An 18339-nucleotide genomic window follows, 5' to 3' on the forward strand; every position below is an offset into this window, starting at 1 on the left:
ATTCTGCTGAGCATTGTGGGACGCTATTTTAGCACTGGAATGTGTTGCAACACTTGCAGACTGACCCCAGCACATCCTTGGGTGTGCTGGTTGTTAATGCAAATGGTACGTTTCGATAAACATGTGATAAATAAGTCTGAATCTGAACCTCACTTCTGAAGAGCGCTGAGAAATACCTTCACTAGCAGTTGAAGTTGGCACAGCACTACTTCCTTAAGGGCCAGTAGGGAAGTGCAGTCAATGCTGGCCTTTGCGGTGATCCCCAAGTCACAGAAAAGAAATCAAACAGTGTAGCTCACGTTTATTATGACCTTGTAAATTGTATCTGGACACGTTGTCTCTGTACTATAAACACTTTGCTCTTCACTCCGTTACTCTTTTACCTTGTACTACCTCAACACACTGTTGCAAAGAATTGAATACTGAAAGGCCTAGATAGTGAGAGTGTGGACAGAATGTTTCCTGTAGTGGGGCAGTCTAGGGTCAGAGGGCACAGCCTCAGAAAACAAAATTTGTCCCTCAGCCTCAGATGCAAAGAACAGAGATAAGGAAAATGTCTTTAGCCAGAGAGTGGTGAATCTGTGGATTTCATTGCCACAGACTGCTGTGGAGACCAAGTCATTGGGTATAGTTAAAGCAGAGGTTGATAGGTTCTTGATTAGTAAAGATATCAAAGGTTATGGGGAGAACCGGGAGAATGGGATTGAGAGGGATTGACAGCGATAATAAATCAGCCATTATGGAGCGGCAGAGCACACAATGGCTTAATTCTGCTCCTATATCTTATGGTCATTGTGCAAGGTAAGTTTTTCACTGTACCTTAGTGCATGTGATTATACTAAGGCATTCTACCAACTCCTCAAAATAAATGACTCTGGAACAAAACCAAGATGAGGAACATTTTGTAAACCCACTTTTTAAAAAAGGAGGGAGAGAGAAACCGGGAAATTATAGACCGGTGAGTCTGACATCGGTGCTGGGGAAAATGCTAGAGTCAGTTATGAAAGATGTGATAACAGCACATTTGGAAAGAGGTGAAATCATCGGACAAAGTCAGCATGGATTTGTGAAAGGAAAATCATGTCTGACAAATCTCATAGAGTTTTTTGAAGATGTAACTGGTAGAGTGGATAGGGGAGAGCCAGTGGATGTGGTATATTTAGATTTTCTAAAGGCTTTTGACAAGGTCCCACACAGGAGATTAGTGTGCAAACTTAAAGCACACGGTATTGGGGGTATGGTATTGATGTGGATAGAGAATTGGTTGGCAGACAGGAAGCAAAGAGTGGGAGTAAACGGTACCTTTTCAGAATGGCAGGCAGTGACTAGTGGGGTACCGCAAGGCTCAGTGCTGGGACCCCAGTTGTTTACAATATATATTAATGATTTAGACGAGGGAATTAAATGCAGCATCTCCAAGTTTGCGGATGACACGAAGCTGGGCGGCGGTGTTAGCTGTGAGGAGGATGCTAAGAGGATGCAGGGTGACTTGGATAGGTTAGGTGAGTGGGCAAATTCATGGTAGATGCAATTTAATGTGGATAAATGTGAGGTTATCCACTTTGGTTGCAAGAACAGGAAAACAGATTATTATCTGAACGGTGACCGATTAGGAAAAAAGGAGGTGCAACAAGACCTGGGTGTCATTGTACACCAGTCATTGAAGGTGGGCATGCAGTTACAGCAGGTGGTGAAAAAGGCAAATGGTATGTTGGCATTCATAGCAAAAGGATTTGAGTACAGGAGCAGGGAGGTTCTACTGCAGTTGTACAAGGCCTTGGTGAGACCGCACCTAGAGTATTATGTGCAGTTTTGGTCCCCTAATCTGAGGAAAGACATTCTTGCCATAGAGGGAGTACAAAGAAGGTTCACCGGATTGATTCCTGGGATGGCAGGACTTTCATATGAAGAAAACTGGATCGACTAGGCTTATATTCACTGGAATTTAGAAGATTGAGGGGGGATCTTATTGAAACGTATAAAATTCTAAAGGGATTGGACAGGCTAGATGCAGGAAGATTGTTTCTGATGTTGGGGAAGTCCAGAATGAGGGGTCACAGTTTAAGGATAAAGGGGAAGCGTTTTAGGACTGAGATGAGGAAAAACGTCTTCACACAGAGTGTGGTGAATCTGTGGAATTCTCTGCCACAGGAAACAGTTGAGGCCGGTTCATTGGCTATATTTAAGAGGAAGTTAGATATGGCCCTTGTGGCTAAAGGGATCAGGGGGTATGGAGAGAAAGCAGGTACAGGGTTCTGAGTTGGATGATCAGCCATGATCATACTGAATGGCGGTGCAGGCTCAAAGGGCCGAATGGCCTACTCCTGCACCTATTGTCTATGTTTCTATTTACTTCCTTAAAAAAAACAACTCTCACAGTTTGAATTGTATATGCCTACCATGTCATTTCAGGGCACTTCAGGAAACATTTGCCCTATTAGCATCTGCGATACAAAAGGATGGAACCTAATGTTATAGCTGGGGGTGATAGTGGGGATAAGCTCCCAATACCTACCAATGGCATGCACCTCAGACAGCTCCTGTCCTTCATGTGTGGCTTTGCTACTAAGCCCAGCAGAACAGTTTCTATTGACAGCAGAAGCGGCAAAGGTAGGTTACTGGCACCTTAAAACCAGTCGCTTTGGGCAGATGGGGCTCATCAGCCATGGTTGGCAGCTCATCTGTTCTCAAACCTCCACTGCCTTGCGGCTATACCCACTGATGGGGAAGTCTAAGGGAGTAAAGCCCGAGGAACAATCCAGAACTGGAGTCCCTCGGGCTGTCCTACATTGACTTCACTGCTGAATGGCAACTCCTGCGACACTGCTGGTGCCAAACTTTATTGGTCTTTGCCATTCCTTTGGATTCATCAGCTGCATGGAGAGGGGTAGCTTGCTAAATGTGTACCAGCTTGCTCTGGTTTGTATACTGGCTTGTGTATCATGTAGACAGCTAGGACCCAACATCCATGGTCGAGCCCGACCAATGGAGGGCCTCAGGAGCCTAAAGTATCCTAACGTATGTGTAGTATTCGCCTTCGATGCGTAAAGACATCAGCTGGAAAGGAGGTACAATTTAAGGCCCAGCACATGGCCTCCTTGTGGGCAGGTTCACACCCGGTGCACATCTGGCTTCACTTTTCGAACCACTGGCCTACACGGAGAGCAAAGGTTTATAGTCAGTTACTGTCCAGGTGGTTTAATCACATAAACACAATTATATAGATCAACAGCTGTTATCCAGAAAGCAACTATGAAGCTTTCATTAAGCGACTGACCCCGGTGTGCACACGATGTACAGTAAAGGAGGGGAAGCGAGTGAACAGATGCCTCTTAGGTCTCTCTCTGCCTTCAGTGGGCCCGTTGAGAAAGTCCCTAGCAACACAAGAGCACCTCGGCATCTGCTTGCTGTTCCTCGGGTGTCACCTAGTCTCTAAAGGAGTCTGTAGCATGTGCTTTGAGTATTAAGAAATCAAGTGTTCAGACATGGCAGTGGTTGTTTTCAATGATACCTTACTGAGAGTGAGCGAATTCACTTCCCATCTCTCATGCCAGGAAATATGTGCGGCACTGGGAATCACATTAACTCTTGCCTTGCTGCTGTCCCACAGCATTCTTATTTCTTGTGTATCGTCAGGTACAGCAGACTGAATGACTTAGACCAAAAGACATAATTGGCTCAACAAGTCTGCTCTGCCATTCCATCATGTCTGATTTATTATCCCTCTCAACCCCATTCACGTGACTTCTCCCTGTAACCTTAAATATCAAGAAGCTATCACCCTCCGCTTTAAGTATACCCAATGACAATACAGCCATTTCTGGCAATCAATTTCACAGATTCACCACCCGCTGCCAAAATCATTGTTGTTCTGAAGCAGGACTTTCTACACTTTTTCATGCAATGGAGTCTTACCATTAACCGAGGGGTCAGCGTACCCCAGTTTGGGAGCCTCTGCTCTAAAGGGACGTCCTTCTATTCTGAGGCTGTGCTCTCTGGTCCCAGACTCCCCGCTATTGAAAACATCCTCTGTAAGTCTGCTCGATCCAGGCCATTCAATATTCAGTATTGACTTCCCCTCATGCCAGCTCTCTCAATATTGGTTTGTTTTTTGCTCATTGTTCATCTGGGGCACCCTGAAAACTGAGGCAAGTAACCTCCTTTAGAAAAGTCCCATGATTTTTCCAGCATTTCTGTTTGCCTCCTTTGTCATCATTTACCTTCAGATTCCCAGATTTATTTATTTGCAACATGTACATCGAAACACGCAGTGAAATGCGTCAAAAACCAACCCAACCTGAGGATACGTTGGGGGCAGCCCACAAGCATTCAGCACCAGCGTAGCAAGGCAACAATGTTCGTCAGAGCAGCCAAATTCTACAGCTTGCCTCTCTACGATCCACCCACACTGACAGTCCTCCAACCCCAGAGCAACTCATCCCTCAACCTCCAGCCTCCAGTGAACCCACGGACTCTCAAACATCAGGCCTCTGGCTTCCCCAGTGGACCAGCAGACCCAGGGCTTCAGCCGTCAGTCCTCAACTTCCACACTTTTAGATAGGCAATGAGGCTTCGGTCTTCGGTATTGATTTCAGAATTTGTCCTTGGAGGGGTCCCGAACTCCTTGAAATCCAGATTTGTTGTTGATGACGGGATCCTGAGCCCTTTGAAAACAGGGATCTAGAATGTGGAATATTGGAACAGTATGTTTTAAACTCTCTAAGATCTACATATCCTTTCTCTCATGCATCTGTCATTTATCAGTCATCCATGTGCCTCTCTCAGAGTGTCGTTAAATACCCCTGATATATCTGCTTCTGCCATCACCCCTGGCAGTGTGTTTGATGCACCCTCCACTCTATGTAAAAAAAAACTTAGCTCTGGCATCCCCCCTATACTTTCCTCCAATCACCTTAAAATTATGCCCCCTGGTATTATCCGTTTCCACCCTGGGAAAAAGGCCTTTGGCTATCCACTCGATCTATGCCTTTTGTCATCTTGTACACCTACATATATATATTTCTTTCTGATTCCAGAATTTACATTGCATTCCTTGTATTTTGATTTTTCTGTCCTACTCAATTTCTCAAATAAGACTTTATTACTGCCATTGATTTATTTTTGGCATAATTTCATATTTCTAAATTAAACACCTATAAGATGATTTTAACCCAACTTGAGTCATGTCAAAATTTGAAAGCAGTAAATCTGGAATAGCATCTTATTTTACCATGTTTCCATCTGGTGGTTGTTTTGAAAGTGGGAGGTGTGGCTGATGATCATTTTGATCAAGGAGGCAGGATATTGAAATCTAGCTTTATTTTCCATATGTACACTGAAAGACCCAGCGATATGTGCCATTTGCATCATCAAGCAACATAGTTTGAATATATGAAAGAGATGCTAGGATGGTGTGTTGCCTCCCAGGTGCTAGCGTCCAGGATATCTCAGAGCAGGTGCAGAATATTCTCAAGAGGGAAGGTGAGCAGCCAGAGGTTGTATTACACATTGGCACCAATGGCATCTGTAGAAAGTTGGAACAGGTCCTGCCCAGTGAGTATGGGGAGTTAGGAAAGAGGCTGAAGAACAGGACTTCTAAGGTGGTCATCTCTGGATTACTTCTGGTGCGACATGCTAGCCAAGGCAGGAATAGGATGATAGCACAGATGAATGAGTGGTTGAGGAACTGGTACAGCTGGCAGGGTTTCAATCTGTTCGATCATTGGAACCTTTTCTGGGGCGGAGTGACCTGTACATGAGTGACGGGTTGCACCTAACCTGTATCCTAGCCAGGAGATTTGCTAGTCCTACTTGGCTGGATTTAAACTAGTCTGGCAGGGGAGCAGAGCACCGGCTCAGAAAGTGGAGGGATAAAGAGGAACATAGATATCAGGGCCAGTAAAAACAGGCAGGAGCAAGGTAATAGATATGATGGGATGAATAGATTGGAGTAAGGTAATACTTGGTGTATTATGGGTACAGGTGATGAACTTAGAGCATGGATCAGTACATGAAACTATGATGTTTTGGCCATTACAGAGATGGTTGTGAGAGAGACAGGAATGGGTGCTAATGTCACAGGGTTTTGATGTTTTAGAAAAGACAGAGTGGGAGGTAAAAGAGGTGGGAGGAGGGGAGGAGTTGCACTACTAATCAGGAACAATATCACAACTGCACTCAGAGCAGACATAATAGCGGGTTCATCCACTGAGTCTATCTGGGTAAAACTTAAAACAGGAGGTGTGTGATCACTGATGGGATTATACCACAGACCTCCCCCAACAGCCATTGGGAATTGAGGAACAGATATGCAGACAGACTAAGGAAAGGTGTAAAAATAAGAGGGCTGTTGTCATGGGTTACTTCAACATCCCTAATATAAACTGGGACTTTCTGAGTACATGAGGTTTAGATGGGGCAGAATTTGTTAGGTGCATCCAGGAAGGTTTTTTTAAAAAATCGATATGTAGATAGTCCAACAAGGAGAGGAGCTACACTGGACCTGGTGTTGGGTAATGAGCCTGTCCAGGTGACAGAACTTTCAGTGGGTGAACAATTCGAGAACAGACCACAAATCCTTAAGGTTTAAGGTAGCTATTAGATAGGATAAATATGGACCTTGTGAAAGAGTATTAAATTTGAACAGGGCAAATTACGAGAGTATTGGGCAGAAAGTTAATTGGGAACAGCTGTTTTTGGGGTGAAGGGTGTTTAAAGACCAAGTACACAGAATACAGGACAGGTATGTTCCAGTCAAAAGGACGAAGGTGGCAAAGTAAGAGAACCTTGGATCACCAGACAGATGATGAATTTAGTCAAGAAGGAAAAGGAAAATCATGCAAATCTTATGAAGCTAGAATCAAACAGGGCCCTTGAGGATTATAAAGAAGCCAGAAAAGAGCTTAAGAAGGGAACTACGAAAGCCGGGAGAGGCCATGAAAAGTCTTTGAAAGGAGCATTAAAGAGAATCCCAAGGCATTTGGAAAACCATGGCCTGATTAGGGGGAGTCAGCATGGCTTTGTGTGGGGCAAGCTGTGTCTTACTAACTTGACTGAGTTTTTTTAAGGTGACAAGTGGGATGTTGTCTGCACGGATTTTAGTAAGATGTTTGCAAAGGTCCTTCTTGGGAGGCTCATCCAGAAAATTAAGATACATGGGATCCATAGTGAATTGGTCATTCGGACTCAGAATGGCTTGCCCAGAGAAAACAGAGGGTGATGGTTAAAGGGACTTATTCTAGCTGGAGGTCAGTTATTAGTGGTGTTTGACAAGGATCTCTACTGGGAACTCTGCTGTTGTATATATAAGTGACCTGGGTGAAAATGTAGATGGGTGGGTGAGTAAGTTTACAGATGATACGATGATTGGTGGTGTTGTGGATAGCATAGAAAGACTGGTGAAGAATACAGCATGATATAGATCACTTGCAGATATGGGTGGAGAAATGGCAAATAGAGCTTAACTTGGCCAAATATGAAGTGTTGCACATTGGTATGTCAAATGTAAAGATGTTGGACAGTCTTCGGCTGTTTACTCTTGAACGGCAGAGGTTAAGGGGAGATCTGACAGAGGTATGTAAGATTAGGAGAGGCATCATTGGAGTAGACAGACTTTTTCCCAGAGCTGAAATGTCCAATACCAGAAGTCATGCATTTATGGTGAGAGGAGGTAATTGCAAATGAGATGTGAGGGACATTAAAAAAAAAATTAAACACAGATTGGTGGGTCCCTGGAATGCACTACCTGGGGTGGTGGTAGAGGCAGAAATATTAGGGACTTGGAAGCGATGTTTAGAGAGGTATATGAATGAGAGGGAAATGTAAGGATACAGGCATTGTGTAGGCAGAACGGATTAGTTTAGTTAGCCATCTGATTACTAATCTAATTGGCTTGGCACATCCTTGTGGGCCAAAGGGCTTGTTCCTGTGCTGTACTGTTCCATGTCCTATATGTGCTGTGGACAGCCTTCAGGTTTTACCCTGCATCCAACACCACCGTACTATGTCCACAACTTCCTATGACTTTGTACTGTACAGCTTTGGAATGTGGGACGAAACCGGAGCACTTGGAAGAAACCACACAGTTACAGGGAGAACATACAAATTTGATATGGAGTCCACATCTCCTGGGTGGGATAAAATAACTGGCTCCGCTGCAGTTACAACTGCAGGTGTTTTCTATTAAGTGCACCCCATTTTTCACACAAAGTCCCAAAATGTGAAAATAAATGTACAGTGAGGAAAGACACATAAAAACCTATGAAGTTCAAAGTGCGGTCATTATCTAAGTATGTAAGCGGAATACAGCTCTAAGAGTCATCCTCTTGCAGGCCGCCAAGAAAGAAGCACTGTGGAATGCATTCAAGAAAACAACAAACACCAAACACGCAAAAAGAAAAGGACAAATTGCACAAACAGCAAAAAGCGGGTGAACACACATCAAACATCAAACTTCAAACCAGGAGTCCAGTGGTATTCAGTTCAGTGTCGCGCCACTAGCCAATCCTGGCCCCAGGGCCATTCTTCACCAAAGTGTCCCAGTCCACATCGATTGTCCACTCAAAATTATATATAATATCCAAGTCCAATATTTACACATATCATCCAAGAGCCAATCCTTCCTAAATTTTGTTCACAAGCACCTAACACAATTAGGATCTAAATCCAACTACTACTGAGGGATAGACTGAGGCCCATTATGTACCCATGTGCCTCTCTCCATTTTGCCCATTACACCGCTGGCATTTAGGGCAGCAATGAAGGTCCTGCATCTCTACATGGTTTCCTTCATCATGTCAGTAACTTCACATGATGTGTACACATGTACAGACTCCTTACAGAACGTGGCAGGAAATGAACTTACATCATTGGCGCTGTAAATCATTACATTACCATGCCACCCTATAAAATGATTTCTTGCCTTTATTCCAACAATGAGTTCACTTTGGTTAGTTGTTTCAAACAAATTAGAACTGACACCATTGGTTGTTTAAAATATAGTTGGAAACTTGGCAGCTGAAAGTTAAGCAACAACTTAAGTCACCCAGACCAGAGGAACTGCACCCTAGGGTTATAAAAGCATAGTGTTAGAGATTGTGGTGGCATTAGAAATGAGCTTTCAAAAATCATTGGACTCTGGCAGAGTGTCAGAGGAATGGAAAACTGCAAATGTCACTCCACTCTTTAAGAAAGGAGGAAGGCAGCAGAAAGGAAATTATAGACCAGTTAGCCTGACCTCAGTGGTTGGGAAGATGTTGGAGTCAGTTGTTAAGGATGAGGTGATGGAGTACTTGGTGACACAGGACAAGATAGGACAAAGTCAGCATGGTTTCCTTCAGAGAAAGTCCTGGCTGATTAACCTGTTGGAATTCTTTGAGGAGATTACAAGTAGGATAGATAAAGGGGATGCATTGAATGTTGTATATTTGGACTTTCAGAAGACCTTTGACAAGGTGCCACACATGAAGCTACTTACCAAGTTAAGAGCCCATGGTATTGCAAAAAAGTTACTGGCACGGTTAGAGCATTGGCTGATTGGTAAGAGGCAGTGAGTGGGAGTAAAAGGATCCTTTTTTGGTCAGCTACCGGTGACTAGTGGTGTTCCATAGAGGTCGGTGTTGGGACCACTTCTTTTTATGCTGTATAGAAATGATTTTGATGATGGAATAGATGGCTTTGTTGCCAAGTTTTCAGATGATACGACAATTGATGGAGGGGCAAGTAGTGTTGAGGAAACAGGTAGGATGCAGAAGGACTTAGAGTAGGAGAATGGGCAAGAAAGTGACAAATGAAATACATTGTTGGAAAATGCATTGTCATGCACTTTGGTAGTAGATGTAAATGTGTGGACTATTTACTAAATGGGGAGAAATCCAGGAATCTGAGATACAGAGGGACTTGAAGTTTAACTTGCAGTTTGAGTCGGTGGTGAGGAAGGCAAATGCCTTGTTAGCATTCATTTCAAGAGGTCTAGAATACAAGAGCAAGAATTGCTGAGGATTTATAAGGCACTGGTGAGGCCTCACCTTGAATATTGCGAACAGTTTTGGGCCCCTTAACTTAGAAAAGATGTGCTGGCATTGGAGAGGGTCCAGAGGATGTTCACAAAGATGATTCCAGGAACTAAAGGGTTATCATACATGGGACGTTTGATGGATCTGGGTCTGTACTCACCGGAATTCAGAAGTATGAGGGGGGATCTCATTGAAACCTTTTGAATGTTTAAAGGCCTAGTCAGAATAAATGTGAAAAGGATGTTTCCCATGGTGGAAGAGTCTAGGACAAGAAGGCATAGCCTCAGGAATGAGGGGCACCCTTTTGAAACAGAGATGCGGAGAAATTTCTTTAGTCAAAAGGTGGTGAATTTGTGGAATTTGTTGCCACATGCACCTATGGAGGCCAGGGCGCTGGGTGTGTTTGAGGCCGAGATTGATAGGTTCTTGATTGGACATGGCATCAAAGGTTATGGGGAGAAGGCTGGGAACTGGGGTTGGTGAAGACATAGTAAAAAAAATGATCAGCTATGATTGAAGGGTGGAGCAGACTCGATGGGCCAGATGGCCCAATTCTGCTCCGATGTCTGATAGTCTTATGGTCTAAATATAAGAGTTCAGTGGTTTTTAAGGTGTTCCCTGTGACCAGGAAGAGTAGGAGAGTGTTTTCTTGGTCCATCAATTTTGCTTTGTGAACAAGATTGACTGCCATAAGATAGAGGAGCAGAAGTAGGTCATTTGGCCCATCGAGTCTGTTCTGCTATTCAAACAAGGGCTGATCCAATTCTTCCAGTCATCCCCACTCCCCTGCCTTCTCCCCATACCCTTTGATGTCCTGGCTAAATAAGAACCTACCTCTGCCTTAAATGCACCCAATGACTTGGCCTCCACAGCCGCTCGTGGCAACAAATTCCACAGATTTACCACCCTCTGACCAAAGTAATTTCTCCATTAATTTTCCAAGTAATTTGCCAACAGTCACACCTCTACCCCCATGTGAACAGTTTGCTCCCCACCAAACACCAGCAGGCGCCAACATTACCAATTACTTCTGCTTAACAATCATACATTCCCTTCTGGACTCCATCAGACCAATCAGTCACTTGTGACGTGCTCCCCCCTCTGTACAGTCAGTATGTTGAGGTAGAATAAGGAGGTAGAATGTGGAGGGCAATGGTCCAGGTGTGGGTCAATGGGACTAGGTAGAATAACAGTTTGGATGAAGGACCTGTTTCTGTGCTGGAGTGCCCTATGAATTTACAGTCAGCTCTGGATTTCTCACTCCTCAAAGAAATCCCAGAACTACAATCGTGTGTCATGGACTGTCAAGCTATCCCATGATGCAGCACCCCATTTCCATTTTGCTGAATTCCACTTCTCCATCTTCCACTCTCTCATGACATCTGCTTCTTTTATCTGGTGGCTCTTTTAGGCCTTGGTCTCTAAGCAGTTCATCCATCGTCAGACGTTCATTATGTCAACTTGTATCCTGTCGGTGTGAGCAGTTCTTAAGGGAGCTCGATACACTCAGTGGCCGCTTTATTAGGTACACCTGCACGTTAATGCAAATATCTAATCAACCAATCATGAGACAGCAACTGAATGCATAAAAGCCTACAGATATGTTCCAACCAGTTGTTATTCAGACCAAACCTCAGAATGAGGAAGAAATGTGATTGAAGTGATCATGGAAACTGCTGAAACCGTTGATCAGGAAACGCTGATCTCCTGCGATTTTCCCGCACAACAGTCCTAGATTTTACAGAGAATGGTACAAAAAAAAAAGAAAAAAAATATCCACTGAGTGGCATTTTTGTGAGTGAAATTGCCTTTTTTTAAAATGAGAGATGTCAGGGAAGAATAACCAGACTAGTTCGAGCTGACAGGAAGGCAGCAGTGACTCAACTAACCACACGTTTCAACAGTGGTGTGCAGAAGAGCACCTCTGAACGTACAACATGTTGATCCTGGAAGTGGATGGGCTACAAGAGGAGAAAGCCACAAGAATACACTCAGTGGCCACTTTATGAGATAGAGGGGGTCCCTAACAAAATGACCTCTGAGAGCGTTTATGTACTGCGGCATTATTAGGAAGCCTCTTCTTTTATAGATATTGCCGTGGACGTTCAATATAGACTTCATTTCCAATATATTTGCTGAGGTCAGATTTAAAATTTCTGTCATGTAGAAATCGAAGCTGTGAGTTTACAATTTGAAATGTAATTGTTCTTCTAATTACCCCCCCAGGAGACCTTATAAGATTCCATTGTCTGCCAGGATTCACGCTGATTGGCAATGAGATTCTGACCTGTAAACTGGGAGAGCGTTTACAAATGGATGCTGCTCCTCCGTCTTGTGAAGGTCGGTACCTCACTTCCCTGCACTTACTTTTCCTGCTGTCGCAGATCCGCATATTCCTGTTAAAGTGAATAATGAACTATGATTGTAAGTTTCAGAATGGTGTTTAAACAAATTTAGAGTTTCACCATGGAGCCATTGTTGTTGGCCTTGGTCACTGACTTGTTTGGAATGCTGGTTCATCAGCAGCCCTCCAGATCCACCAGTGGGAACATGTACTAAATAACCAAGCACTTGGGTCTCATGCAAAAGCACATGGCAAATGTTTTCTTCAATTGAACTTAACTTCCAGCTAAAAGCTTCAGGTCTACAAAGAATTAACTTTAAAACTCACTAAATTTGACAACTTAATTGAAGGCTAACTTTATAATATACACATCAAAGTTCAAGGTTATTACCAAAGTACATTTATGACACATTGTGAAATTCATTGTTTTGCTGTCATACTCAATAATCCCAGTTTATGTGGGTCAAAGATGACCTGGACATGGGTCGGCTGACATTTACAGGACTCCCTGTGAATACGGAGCAGCATTTATTGGAGCATGGGAGGTCTAGGCATTTGGGTTACCTGGAGAAATCTGCGGTGGCAGAACATTGCCAATGTCCACAGGATTGACTTTGATGGCACAAAACTACCGTGGCGTGTCTGTGGCAATTAGGACAGCCTGTTGAAGGAAGCCATTGAAATAAAACTAGAGAATAAAAATTTTAACAAAGACAAAGGTCTCACTCAAAATAAGAATCGGAATATGATTTTAAACAAGATGGAACAGCAGAGACCTGATTCGTTGAAGTTTAACCAATCAGGAAGAACGGATGACAGGACCAGACTAGAATTGCCTAGGCATTATCCATGATGAAGGTGGCAGAGTTTGTTATCAAAATGTCGGTTAAAATTGACACCTGTTCCCAGCTGGAAGCCAGAGATGAAATCAAATTAAATCAAGTTTGATTGTCATTCAAACCGTACATGGATACAGCTGAACGAGATAGCATTCCTCTGGGACCAAGGTGCAAAAGCATACATGCATATTCAAAATAATGGGAAAGGAGAACAAAGAACGTAGTCATGTATGAAAACACATTTTTAGTCCAAGACCCTGAGCAACACTACATAAATTGATGGTTCCCAGCAGTCCAGCCAGTTATTCCACTGATCCAACACTCGAGGGCAGCACCAATGGGAGAGGCCACCTCCAACCGAGCCCGGATGCCATGTTGCAATGCAAACCCAAGGTGTGAGGCCTAGTCTTCACTATAACCGAGGCAACTCTGCTGCCTCACTGCCTGTCTTCCCACCAAACAAGGTAAGCAGGCCTGTGGCAGTCAATGTGCAACAGGGTCTGCATTCATAAAAGAATCATCCAAGATAGCCGCTCACGGTTTCACTAACGCCTCCTTTGCACCAGCTCGAAGGCACCCACTCCGCTGCCTCCGAGTAGCAGGCAGCAGCACGGTCTGCACCCAGGTCAGCCCTACCGAACCCAACCAGCTTCTCCTGCGGCCCGACAGCCCGTCTCGCCATCTCTGAACCAGCGGCCGGTTACTCCTAACAACAAGCAGCTCACTGATGCGGTGGACCTGCTGTACACCTAGCTATTGGAGTCAAGAATTGTCTTACTATGTATAAAAACACATTTAACAAAGGAAAAAGCACCTTTGGTCGGCCCCCAAGAGGCCGCTGAATGTATTTGTGCTGCCATCTTACTGAAAGAGTTTTTATACATAATCAGTAAATCCATGATCACCAGTACTCAAGAAAGCCCACTCATTGAAGACCACTGAAATCTGAGGACCACTGTGTACAAACCACCAATGACTTGGAAAGATTGCTAGTTTGATCATGAAAAGATGCAGGAGTCAAACTGATGTTAGACACAAGTATACATTATTGATGCTATGAAATAAAAAAATGGCAGATTTTTAAACATTACAGCAGTACACAGTCTCCATGATGTGTTCCCAGTAGCAAAAACACAAGAATAAGTGCTGAAGAATGCAGCATTATATTTAGAGAAATGCATGACTAATGCATTTTAAAGAAATTTTAAAGAATTTAAAAATTATTGTAAGACCTTTTTTTATCTCTAACTGTTTTCAGTTTAATTTAAAAGATATATCATGGATGATATGAAGATAGGTGGAGGGGCAGGGGGGCTGCACAATGAATTACTGAGATTAGGAGAATGGGCAAAAAAGTGGCAGATGGAATAATGTCATAAAATGTATGGTCATGCACTTTGGAAGAAAAGATTAAAATGTAGACTATTTTCTAAACATAGAGATTTCTGAATGGACATTGAACCCATGAAAATGACCTTACTACTTTTTTCCATAAATGAAATGGTCAATAAATAGAATTGTTGTTACTGGCATCTTTCTAAGCCAGTTCACTGGTGATCCAATAATTTTTATCCCTGAGATATATTATGCATTTCAGATTTTCATCTGTTTCATTCGCAGTGGTAAAAGATGTCCATATGATGATTTAAAGTAATCGCTTTGTATTCTGGCTTGTTTTCAGTGCTATGTCCGGTCAATGAAGTGAGAACTGATTCAACTGGCGTTATATTGAGCCCTGGTTACCCAGACAGCTACCCTAACTTCCAGACCTGTGCTTGGAGCATTATCGTGGAAAAGGGTTACAATATCACCTTGTTCTTTGAGTTTTTCCAGACGGAGAAAGAATTTGATGAACTGGAGGTCTTTGATGGTAAACTTAAATTATCTTTAAGATTCTTGCCCGTGATTTAATTGCTTGTTAGCTTTTCACCTATTATTCACCTATCAGGTATCACTTTAATATATGTGTCCGTAGTGAAATAGTGACCAGAATCAGGATTTTCTGTACCATTAAGCTTCAGGTATTTCGCTGCTTTCTGACTTTGAAGATCTCTCTGCCTACAACCTCCCAGTCAATAGAAATATGCTTGAATATTAATGTGATCTATATTGTGAAATGCCCTCAAAGTGACTTTTCCTTGGTAATTAAGACACAACATATTGGAAAAGTTCAACAGATGATTTTGTGAAGGGAGGATTAATGTTTTTGCTTGATGACATTTAGACCGTATCGTGTCATTTCATATTGTTTGTGGTAAAGAATCACAAGCATTCCAATTAATCAATATTAAATGCTCTCTGGAATAATTAATTTAATTTTCTTAAAAGTATATGCATAGATGTATTAAATATTATTTTCCTTCGAGTCAGGACAAAAAGTCTAATCAGGAACCATAAATTATTAAGTAATGTGAGAAACCCAGTGGATTAGACAGCAGCTATGGAGGGGAAAGGACTATTATAATTAATCATTTTGCTGATGGATAGCTGGAGTTCAAGACAGCCATATCTTCAACTGAAAATTACTGCTTTCAGACACAGCTCTGAACTTTGCAAAATGTTCAGGGAAGTTAATTTGCGAATTATTTGGCATGCCTCACACAAAGAGACAATTTTTTTGCTGGACACAGAGGCTAGTGGGGTGGTAGGTGAGGACAAGAGGATCCCTGTCCCTGGTGAGGCGGCAGGAGGGTGGGGTGAGGGCAGACTTGCACGAAATGGAAGAGATGCGGGTGAGGGCAGTTTGTGTGTGCTGCTTTGGATTTCTAGCATCTGCAGATTTTCTTGTGTTTTTGACAGAACTGTAAATCTCTTCCCTAATGAACACAATCAGCAAATAATTTACCATTTTGATTTTAGTTTTAAAGATGTAGTCTCATTCTGGGGAACCAGCAGGAGAAACATGACAATAAGTTACTTTATAAACATGCATTTTAATATTCCTTGACTTTGAATATTGATTTGACTGATTATACTAAAAGAGTGCTGGTAGAATCAGTATGCAAGTAACTCTGCTAATCTGCTTTTCCAACTAAGCAGAAGTTCACTAGAACAAATAAAACTTGGATTTATTGGGTTCCAGTCTTGCAGAGAAGGCCCTGTAATAGTCGGTTGAGAGAAGAATCCTCTGACTATAACAGACATATGAATGTAGTACTGTGGAACTGAAGGTGTGGTGGATAAGAACTTCTTAATTATACACGTTAACTGGAGTGAGCAAACAATTTTCCACTGGGATAAATTGTATTTCTTTGAATGCCATGTTGGCGGATCCATTGGAAGATTCACACGAAGACTGACTTGCATTCCTAAAGGCTTGCTAATAACTTTATACACATTTCTAAAGAGACTTCTAGAAATAGAAGAACAAAGTGACATACAAATTATTTACAAAGGAAGGAGAAAGCATAATCTTTGCCTTGACCCCTTGGTGTTCCAGAGGTTACTAACTGTTACGGGACACAGGTTTATTGATGATAAAATTACTTAAAGCAGCTTCCATCCCAGTATTTCCAGTGGAATCAGTGGTATAAGCTTTTAGTCATGCTAATGGCTGTTGTGCCTTGCAAATACTTTGGATCAATATTCTGAATAATAGATATAAAATCTTCACATTCATTTACTTCTTACAAAGGCACTTTGGCTCTGTATAAAAATCAGTTCATCGATTGCAAAGTGTTTCAGAGTATTCTGAGCTCATGAAAGTTTCTGCATAAGTGCAAGTCTTTCTTTAACATATTCCACATATATCACTGTGATTTGGACACCTGTTTGGAAAAGGCGGGGCTGTAGTCGCCATTCCTTTTCTCGCTTGTTCATTTGCCAAGAAGCAAATGTTAGCACTATTTTAGTGAGGAAGAAATATTCCACTTTATAATGAGTAGTTAACTCCCTCGCACTGATGCTTTTGGTTTCTTCTTTCGACTTTGATGCTAGATGAGATTGAGATTCTGAAAATTCTGATTTTTGTTTTAGTTTCTAAGACCATAAGACACAAGAGCAGATTTCGAACATAGAAAACCTACAGCACAATACAGGCCCTTCAGTCCACAAAGCTGTGTCGAACATCTCCCTACCTTAGAACTACCCAGGCTTACCCATTGCCATCTATTTTTCTAAGCTCCGTGTACCATATTTAGGCCCATCAAGTCTGCTCTATCACGGCTCCTGACCAGAGCCTCAACATCTCTTGACAAACAAGTCTCCCTTAGCCTGAATTCTGACAGCAACATGCTGTCTCTGATATTTTGACGTTGCACTTGGGCAAAGTTTAATCAGCATGGTTTGTGGATTGGACTGTGTAGTTCACATTATGGTGTGTTCCTGGTTTCTGGTCACTCCTTTTTTTTTGTTGCTATTTTGGGTGATTTTGAATCGAGGTGGCCTTCAGATAACGAACACTGAACTGAATGTGCTTGGACTCTTTCAGTTTTGCGTTTTACATTTTGTGTTCTCATTCTTTTTTTGTTGCTGTTTGCAAGATTTGTTTTTGCACATAGGGTGTGCTTGATGTTTTTCTTTGAATGGGTTACATGGTTGTGGGGAAGATGAATCCCAGGGTTGTTTACGGCATACATACTTTGATAATAAAGGTACTTTGAATCTTTGAAAAGCCGCCCACTTGCCAGACGTTCCTTTACCTGCTAAGAGCCTTGCCCGGACAACCTCTACAAGGTCCTGCCTAATGCCTAAAAATATTTTATCCTGTCCCACTTTAAATCCTTTAAGTCCTATCATCTTCAAAATTATATTAAAACTGAAAGAAATATGGTCACTGTTTGCAAAGTGTTTTCCTATAGCCAAATGCTCTCAAAATGCTGGTGGAACACGGCAGGCCGGGCAGCATCTATAGGAGAAGCACTGTCAACGTTTTGGGCCGAGACCCTTCGTCAGGACTAACCGAAAGGAAAGATAGTAAGAGATTTGAAAGTAGTGGGGGGGGAGGGGGAGATGTGAAATGATAGGAGAAGTATGTCTATCTATGGCCTCCTCTACTATCAAAATTAATCCAAACTCAGGTTGGAGGAACAACACCTTATATACCAGCTGGGTAGCCTCCAACCTGATGGCATGAACATTGACTTCTCTAACTTTCATTAATGCCCCTCCTCCCCTTCTTACCCCATCCCTGACATATTTAGTC

The 18339-nt window shown here is 42.5% G+C and overlaps 1 protein-coding gene across 1 annotated transcript in view; it reads left to right on the top strand.

Annotated features, from left to right (window-relative positions):
* csmd3b (CUB and Sushi multiple domains 3b) overlaps positions 1–18339 on the top strand; it is a 2154916-nt gene that overhangs the window by 1995259 nt on the left and 141318 nt on the right. The window contains exons 46-47 of the mRNA XM_073038951.1: positions 12240–12353; positions 14878–15066. Of these exons, the coding sequence (XP_072895052.1) occupies positions 12240–12353; positions 14878–15066 (303 nt within the window). The remainder of the gene's footprint in view (positions 1–12239; positions 12354–14877; positions 15067–18339) is intronic.

This window comes from Hemitrygon akajei, chromosome 1 (assembly GCF_048418815.1).
Source record: "Hemitrygon akajei chromosome 1, sHemAka1.3, whole genome shotgun sequence".
Classification (NCBI taxonomy): Eukaryota; Metazoa; Chordata; class Chondrichthyes; order Myliobatiformes; family Dasyatidae; genus Hemitrygon; species Hemitrygon akajei.